Source organism: Lolium perenne, chromosome 1 (assembly GCF_019359855.2).
Source record: "Lolium perenne isolate Kyuss_39 chromosome 1, Kyuss_2.0, whole genome shotgun sequence".
NCBI lineage: Eukaryota > Viridiplantae > Streptophyta > Magnoliopsida > Poales > Poaceae > Lolium > Lolium perenne.
Window position 1 is genome coordinate 172347142 of NC_067244.2, and position 9576 is coordinate 172356717.

General features: G+C 45.5%; 1 protein-coding gene across 1 annotated transcript; it reads left to right on the plus strand.

Annotated features, from left to right (window-relative positions):
* The first annotated feature begins 427 nt into the window (after positions 1-427).
* On the plus strand, positions 428-2292 carry LOC127312786 (berberine bridge enzyme-like Cyn d 4). Its single transcript, XM_051343338.2, has one exon. It carries the CDS (start codon positions 511-513, stop codon positions 2086-2088), a length of 1578 nt encoding a protein of 525 aa, XP_051199298.1. The 5' UTR covers positions 428-510; the 3' UTR covers positions 2089-2292.
* The last annotated feature ends 7284 nt before the right edge of the window (positions 2293-9576 follow it).

Genomic DNA, 9576 nt, shown 5'->3' on the forward strand with positions numbered 1-9576 from the left:
TGGGCCGTGCTGGTGGGCGCGAAGACCACTCATCAGGGCAGTGGAGGGGGGTGCAGCCCGGCAGGCGGGTTTGGGATGCCAGGGTGGTGATCTGGTCTCCGGTGGATCATAGCGACGGATGCGTATTCGATGAGCAATGTGCGAGTGCGTTTGCATCTTTTTCCCGATCTCCCCCTCTGTTCTGCACCACGGGTTTGCCACTTTGCCTCGTCTCCCTGACTCAAACCACCTGTTTACCGTGCACGCAGCTGGATCCGGGTTATTTCCCAGTACCTGTTTGTGCTCATGCGCTGTCTCTCATTTTTACTGACCAAACTACACGGACCAATGAGGTTCTCTTTTTGTGCTGGGGACACGTACGAACCATAATGCACTTGCAGGCTTGCAGCTGAATAGAGATAGACCTAGAACGATCCATGTATGAATGATCAGAGAGTAGTATATAAGGACATCCAGGTAGTTTAATTAAGCACAGCACTCTTGCTGCGAGACAAGCAAAAAAGATCATCGATGGCTATGCTCAAAGGCTCAGCAATCGCCTTCCTTGTGAGCTGCGTCTCATGCTACCTGATCTCGGTCCCTTCCCTAGCTTCCTCTGATGAGTTCCTGCAATGCCTAAATGAGAAGATACCGAGCGAGCTCGTCTACGCGCAGAGCTCCAGCAACTTCACCGACGTGCTGGTCTCCTCCATCAAGAACCCCAAGTTCTTCACCAACGCCACCGTGAAGCCGGTCTGCATCGTCACGCCGAGCGACGCCTCCCACGTCCAGGCCGCTGTGCTGTGCGGCCGCAAGCTGAATGTGCGTCTCCGCGTGCGCAGCGGCGGTCACGACTACGAGGGCCTGTCGTACCGGTCGGCATGTCCCTACGAGGTGTTCGGTGTGGTCGACCTCGCCAAGCTCCGGGCCGTGAGCGTCAACCAGTCCGAGTCCACGGCTTGGGTCGGCTCCGGCGCGACCATCGGCGAGCTGTACTACGCCATCGCGAAGAACAACTCGCAGGTGGCGTTCCCGGCGGGGGAGTGCCCGACCATCGGCGTGGGTGGCCACTTCAGCGGCGGAGGCGTCGGCATGATCATGCGCAAGCATGGCCTCTCCATCGACAAGGTCGTCGACGCCAAGCTGGTCAACGCCAACGGGGAACTCCTCGACAGGGCCAGCATGGGGGAGGACCTCTTCTGGGCCATCCGAGGCGGCGGCGGCGGGAGCTTCGGCGTCGTGCTCTCCTGGAAGGTCCAGCTCGTGCAGGTCCCGCCGACGGTGACGGTGTTCAGCATCGGGAAGACGCTTGAGGAGGGCGCCATAGACATCCTCACCAAATGGCAAGACGTCGGGCCATCGCTCCCCTCCGACCTCAACTTAAAGGTGAAAGTGCAGGGGCAGGAAGCACTGTTCATGGCCCTGTACCTCGGCACGTGCAGCTCCCTCGTGTCGACGATGGGCGAGCAGTTCCCGGAGCTCAACATGACGAGCACCGACTGCCGGACGATGACCTGGCTCGAGTCCGCGGCCCTGTCATTCACGGACATGAGCAGCACCGGCACGGTTGAGGACGCGCTCCTGAGCAGGGCCCCCAGCATGAGCATCTTCACCAAGGGCAAGTCCGATTACGTCCGGCGCGCCATCTCCAAGGACGCGTGGAAGAGCATCTTCTCATGGTTCGCGATGAACGGCTCCGGGCTCATCATGCTGGAGCCCCACGGCGGGTTCATGGACACCGTCCCGGTCGCGGCGACGCCGTACCCGCACCGGTGCGGTGTTTTGTACATCATCCAGTACATCGTGTTCTGGCAGGGCGACGGCGGCGCGCCGGCCACGACCTGGCTCGCCAAGTTCTACGACTTCATGGGGCATCACGTCAGCAAGAAGCCGAGGCAGGCGTACGTCAACTTCCGAGACCTCGACATCGGCCAGAACCCGGCGGTGGTGGACGGTAACGTCAGCACGTTCGAGAGCGGCAAGGCCTGGGGCGAGCGCTACTTCATGAGCAACTACCAGAGGCTCGCGTCGGTGAAGGCGGCCGTGGATCCGACTGACTACTTCAGAAACGAGCAGAGCGTCCCGCCGCTGCTCCATGGAAGCAAGTGATGAGCTGAGTGCATGTTTGCATCCGAGTGATCCGATTAGTGAGCTCCATCCTTCCTGCCTGATGATTACTAGTCCAGATTAGTTTACGAGTTACCGAATAAACGAGATCAGGTCGTATTTTGTCGTTCGTGATGACTACTGGTTTTGATAGTGTTTACTTTGTGATGACTACTGGTTTATATAGTGTTTACTTTCCTGAAGAAATGAGTCGTAGTTGGCTGGATTGCGGCATGCGAGTTTGGGAGTATATATGTGCATGCTCATTGAGATGTTACTCACATCTGTGTCAGCTTATTGAGAATTTGAGGTGTTAATGATAAGCCCATTCATTTAGTAGAGTTGTATTCCAATATTAAGTTGGGTTTGGCCGGATTGCGACATGCATCTGTTGTGAGTATATGCATGCGGCAACCATGTAGAGTGGTTTATTATCCACTAGCACTACCGATCGTGTTGGTTTGCCCATGGTTCCATTTTATCCGCTGCAGATTTGCAGGTGGCACGGTGGGGGGAATGCTGAATGCAGATGACCGATGTAGTAGTTCATAGTCGTCTTCCACAATAAACCTAGATTTACTCATCGGTTCTCTGTATAACTCATCTAGATCCTGCCATTTAAATTTTTACTCGTGATCTTCATATCAATAAAGTATTGAGACATCTCTATCCTTTACTACCCTATTGACCCGAGTCCTCCACTGAACAAAAGAACATACTCTCAATCCTTCGAAAGTAAGATTGCCGATATATCCAGTGTCTATCCTTCGACACTTGGTACGAAGGATTGTAAGTCGGTCACAACACCCACTTTCAACTTTTAAAAACTATATTCGACATCAAGTGAGACACTTGTGAATAAAGATTCTGCCAGGTATCAAAGGACACTTGCTGCTTTAAAATACTTGAACAAATTATGATATAAAATTGTGATAATTATGATAATTTCCATACGTCAACAAATTATCATAATTTCCTGCATCTATATTTATGAAAATTAGTGCACAACTGCTGCACAAGATGATAAAATAGGGAACGACTGTCGCACCACACACATCTATATTTATCCACAACTGCATATATATATGAAACAAACAAATAATATTTGAAATAAAAATTAAGAAATAAAACAAAATAATATTATTCTCAATCCGGAATAAGAAAAAACAACAACTTATCAGCTTCTGTATGTCTTCCAAAAATGTCGAGAATGAAGTCAAATTTGCGCATACCGGCGCAATCGAGTGTTTCACTGTCGCTTTTCCATGCGCCGATCTGCATAACTTCGGCTCCATTCTCAGTAGCGCCAAAGGAAGGTGTATGATTCCGAAATAGTTTAGTGAAGGTTTTAGACAAAAAAATAGTTTCGCCCAAGGCTCGGATTTATATAAAATAATCACATCAAATAGTCTTGTCATCTAAAATTTATGCATCGAGCGGTGAAAAATATTAGTCAAGCTACACATAGATATTTATCGATAGTTTAAACCGATATCTATAAATTTATGCATCAGGCGGTAAAAATAATTTATTATTATCTAATAAATATTTTAAGGCCCCTGATTTCTCGTCTCACCCTGGGCCCTCCAAATCCTAGGACCGGTCCTGCTCGGCGGTTGCAGATGCTTGGCGTACAGCGGATGCCTCTATCATAACATGCTTCTCAGTAGAAGATGGTGTTCACGGAATCGCCAGGAGGTCATAGGGGGATGCCCTAGCTGGTCGCAGATGGTCGGCGGACGGCAACAGGTCATGCACTACTAGAAAAAGACCTAGGCGTAAAAATGGTATCAGTGGCGCACCACCTTACTGGTGCTCCACTGCTATATAGCAGTGGCGCACCAAAAAGTGGTACTCCACTAGTAACTTATTACTAATGGCGCACTAGTACAGGTGATAGGCCACTACTAATTTATAAGCTGGATTACATATAGGTCTCAGGTTAGCACTGTCGCACCACACATAGGTGTGCCATTGCTATGTAACGTAGCAATGGCGCACTACATGTGTTGTGCCACTATGCTGGCCAAAATCGTACACCCCCGTGGCGCATATGCGCGTGGTGCGCCACTGTGCTAGGCCCCCACCACCCCATGCGCACGCAGCCACGCACCCACCCACACAAACCCTAGAGCACGCACCCACGCAACCCCACACAGCACGCACCCACCCATGCAACCCCACAACACGGACTCGTCCCCCACCAAGTTCTCCACCGCACACTTCTCTTTCTTCCCCAAAATTCTCCACCGCACCCAGCACATGAACCCTAGCTTGCTACCACTGCAGCAGGCCGGCGCCGCCGGGCGCGGGTGAACCACCTGCGCGCGCCGCCTCCACCATCCACAGCGTTGTGCCCCACCCCCTCTTTACCGATGGCGCGAGCATGGTGTGGCCATGGATGGCCGTGATACGTCCAAAACGTATCTACTTTCCCGAACACTTTTGCTATTGTTTTGCCTCTAATTTGTGTATTTTGGATACAACTAACACGGACTAACGCTGTTTTCAGCAGAACTGTTCTGGTGTCTCGTTTTTGTGCAGAAATCCAACTTTCGGGAAAATCCTCGGAATTTATGCAGAAGGCCCTATTTTCCTGCAATCGACGGAGCCAGAAGGACAAGTAAGGTGGAGGCCCGAGGGCCCCACACCATAAGGCGGCGCGGCCTAGGGGGGGCCCGCGCGGCCCTATGGTGTGGCCCCCTCAGCCGGCCTCCGACGCCCTCCTTCGGACTATATAATGCCTTCGACCTAAAAACGCACGGGGAGAAGTCGAAGTCGCCAGAAAGCCTCCAGAACGCCGCCACACCGCGAAACTCCGTCGCGGGAGCCAGAAGTCTCCGTTCTGGCACTCCGCCGGGACGGGGAATTGGAGGAGATCATCGCCATCATCATCGCCAACGCCTCTCCATCAACCAGCCATGCTTCCCCCATCCATGTGTGAGTAATTCCCCCGCTGTAGGCCGAAGGGGATGGTAGGGATTGGATGAGATTGGTCATGTAATAGCATAAGATTGTTAGGGCATAGTGCCTAGTGTCCGTAATTGGTACTTTGATGATATTGTTGCAACTTGTTATGCTTAATGCTTGTCACTAGGGCCCGAGTGCCATGATCTCAGATCTGAACATGTTATTGTTTCATCATGATATTCATTGTTTATGGTCTTACCTGCAAGTTGTATACACATGTCGCTGTCCGGAACCAATGGCCCCGAAGTGACAGAAATCGGGACAACCGGAGGGAATGGTAGCGACATGAGGATCACATGTGTTCACAGAGTGTTAATGCTTTGCTCCGGTACTCTATTAAAAGGAGTACCTTAATATCCAGTAGTTTCCCTTGAGGCCCGGCTGCCACCGGCTGGTAGGACAAAAGATGTTGTGCAAGTTTCTCATTGCGAGCACGTACGACTATAATTGGAACACATGCCTATTGATTGATTTGTACTTGGACACCGTTTTATTTTTATCTGCAAATGCCCTGCTATGATTGTTACATGAGTTTCTCTCATCCATGCAACGCCCGTCATCCGTCCCCGTGCCTACAGTATTTTAATCCTGCTGTTTACTATAATCACTACTGCTGTCTCTGTTACTCTGCTGCTGTTATTTCGCTACTCCTACTGCTATAAAACTGTTACTACTGATAAACTCTTGCGAGCAAGTCTGTTTCCAGTGTGCAGCTGAATTGACAACTCCGCCGTTAAGGCTTCCAAGTGTTCTTTGTCTCCCCTTGTGTCGAATCAATAAATTGGGTTATACTACCCTCGAAGACCGCTGCGATCCCCTATACTTGTGGGTCATCAAGATCAAGCTCGGCGCCGTTGCCGGGGAGCATAGCTTTATTTGGAAGTTCACTTGGATTGATATTGTTCGCTGCAAATTCTCCATCATGGGTAAAGCTCGCGATTCTAAAGTCGTCATATTACCATCCACTACAAGAAAAGGTACAACTCTGAGTACCTCTGCTACACTTGATTCACCATCTGTGATAAGTCAACTTGTTTCACCGCCACAAGCTGGTACGTCTTCTGAATCTGAATACTCTCATAATACTGATAATATTTCTGCTGTGCTTGATGATAGTGGTTCATTGGGATCCTTTCTAGATGCTACAATTGCTAGGTCTAGACAAATTGAAAATGCTGAAACTCCTGATGAAAATGCCACTACACCTGTTAATTCACCTGAACTTGATTATTCTAGTGATGATCCTGATGAAGATTATGTGGAGCTTAATGATGATTTTATTGATAAATGCAATTCTATTACTGATGCAAGAAACATTAAAAAGTTTCTCACACAATATACTGTTAGACATAAGCTATCTCCTGATCCTAAATTTGCCACATCTCCTATATGCATTAAGGATAAAGATTATGATTTTTCTCTTGATTTATCTCATATAGCTATTGTAGAGAAAGCACCCTTTTGTGGTACTGAAAAAGAAAGTGCTGTAGAACTCATGATTGAACTTTCTTCTATGAGTAGCTTGTTTTCTGATGATGTCAAGATGCGTACTTACTTTGTCATTAAAATTTTTCCTTTCTCATTAAAGGATGATGCTAAAACTTGGTATAATAATTTGCCTCCTGGTTCTATTAAAAGTCCAACTGATTTGCGTGATGTTTTCTTTCGAAAATACTTTCCTGCTAGTGCGCAACATGCTGCTTTACAGAGAATTTACAGATTTGATCAGGGAGATGAAGAGAAATTGCCTGCGGCATGGGCAAGATTTTGTTCTCTTATCAGAGCTCGACCTGGACATGATTTAGAAAAGAATGATCTACTTGATATATTTTATAGTGGACTAACCATTGAATCTAGAGCATATTTGGATAGTTATGCTGATTGTGTTTTCAGGAAAAGAACCCCAGACGAAGCTGAAGATTTATTGGCTAGAATAAACCGGAATCATGATGATTGGGAAACACCTGAACCCACTCCAACGCCAATACTGAAGAAGAGGGGTATAATTGAATTGAATGATGAAGATATGCGGGAAGCTAAGAAGTCTCTCAAGGAGAAAGGTATTAAATCCGAAGATGTGAAGAATCTACCTCCTATAGAAGATATATGTGAGATAATTCCCCCTTCATCCATGATTGAGGTAAACTCCCTTCAACGCTTTACTAGGGAAGATATTCCGTATTCAAAACCTCCTGCACAATGCTTAAATGAGTTTGATAATTATATTGTTAAGCAAGAAAATTTTAATATGAGAGTAGAGAATCATCTAATGGAAAATTCTCAAGCTATTAGCAATTTGCATGATATTGTGGAGAGAACCTCCAATGATGTTAAGATGCTTGTTAAACATTTTCAAATGATTCAAACTCAAATTGATCAACTCACTAAAGTGCAAAATGACTTGCTAAATAATAATTCTAAAGAGAAACATGCTTATGAAGTAACAACTAGAGGTGGTGTCTCTACCCAGGATCCTCTATATCCTGAAGGGCATCCCAAAAGAATTGAACAAGATTCTCAACGCATTGAACCTAATGCTCATTCTAAGAAGAAAAAGAAGAAGAAACATAAAAAGGTTGTAGAATCCTCTGAACCTGTTAATGATCCTAATAGTATTTCTATTTCCGATGCTGAAACTGAAAGTGGTAATGAACATGACAATGATAATGATAATGATAAGAATGATGCTTCTGATAAAGAAGAGGTAGAAGATGAACCTAAAAAGCATGCTAAAAATAAAAAGTATACTAAAGAAGATTTTATTGCTAAGAAACATGGTAATGAAAGAGAACCTTGGGTGCAAAAGCAAATGCCTTTTCCTGCTAAGAAATTAAAATCAAAGGAAGAAGAGCACTATAATAAATTTTGCGATTGGATGAAACCTTTATTCTTGCAAATCCCTTTGACTGATGCTATTAAATTGCCTCCTTATTCAAAGTATATGAAAGATATTGTTACTAACAAGAGGAAAATCCCCAATGAGGAAATTTCCACTATGCTTGCTAATTACTCTTTCAATGGCAAGGTTCCAAAGAAGTTGGGCGACCCAGGTATACCTACTATTACTTGTTCTATTAAGAATAATTATGTTAAAACTGCTCTATGTGATTTGGGAGCCGGTGTTAGTGTTATGCCTTTTTCTCTTTATAAGAGGCTTTATCTAGATAAGTTGATACCTACTGATATATCTTTGCAAATGGCTGATAAATCTACTGCTATTCCTGTTGGTATATGTGAGGATGTTCCTGTTCAAGTTACTACTAACTGCTTGATATTAACTGATTTTGTTGTGTTGGAAATGCCTGAAGATGATAATATGTCTATTATTCTTGGGAGACCTTTTCTTAACACCGCAGGGGCTGTTATTGATTGCAATAAAGGAAAGGTTACTTTTAATGTTGATGATAAGGAGCATACCATTTATTTCCCCAAGAAGATTGATAAAGTATGTGGAGTCAATACTATTTCTAATGTGAGAACTATCAAAGTTGGAACTATCGATTGTCCTATATATGAGCCTAAAGAAGGTTATCAAAATCTTATGATTGGATCCATATCAATACAATTCAAGGTAACATGATTGATTTGAGGTTTACTTCTTCTTATGTTATGTAAAAATTATTCGGTGGCAAGACTTGATCAACCTTGTTAACGAATACCTTTTATATGCATAGATGAGGTAAACAACATCTCTTTCTCACTCCACTTGTCTTATTTGCTGTAGCACTTTTAATTTGCAAAGTTCCTTAGTTAATTAGAGATTTCAAAAATTTTCCTGGCCAGTAATAATAAACTTAATACCCAGAAATGTGCATTTTTCAAAGTTTTCAAAAATTCACAAAAATTATACCGTTGGTCCTATTTTTCGAAGAGGCACCTGGGAGCACCAGAGGATGACCTGTGGGGCACCACAGGGTGCCACACCACCAGCCGGCGCGGCCAAGGAGGGGGGCGCACCACCCTGTGGTGTGGGCCCCTCCTTGCCCCACTTCTTCATCTCTTTCTCCCAGCATCTTCTCTCTCCCGAAAAAACTCGAACCAACTTTCTCTCACTCGCGTTTTTGCTCAAGAGCTCAGGATTTTTCGATCTCTTTGCTCAGCCCAGATTTCTGTCTGAAATTTGGCACATTTGCTCTCCGGTATGTGACTCCTCCGATTATCCAAGTAGAATTTTGTTTGGTTGAGTATATCTTGAATATTTTGCTGCTGTAGGTAACATGTTTAGTGAGCTTGCATGCTTGTTCTAAGTGGTATAAACTAGTTTTGATGCATGATTAGTACTCTAGCAAGTTCCTATAGTAGTTCCCCTTGATTATATGTCACCAAATCAAATTTTATATTGCTTGTTGAAAATTTCAGAAAATGGAGTGGAATAGATATCAACTAAACCAACAAGAATTGGAGGTTCAACAAGTCATGAGAGTGAACCGTGAAGAGGGAGTATACCCCTCTTACTAGCCGTGCGCGGATTTCATGAGAAGCGCGGGAATATTGGAAGATGTTCAAAGTTTAATTTCTCGT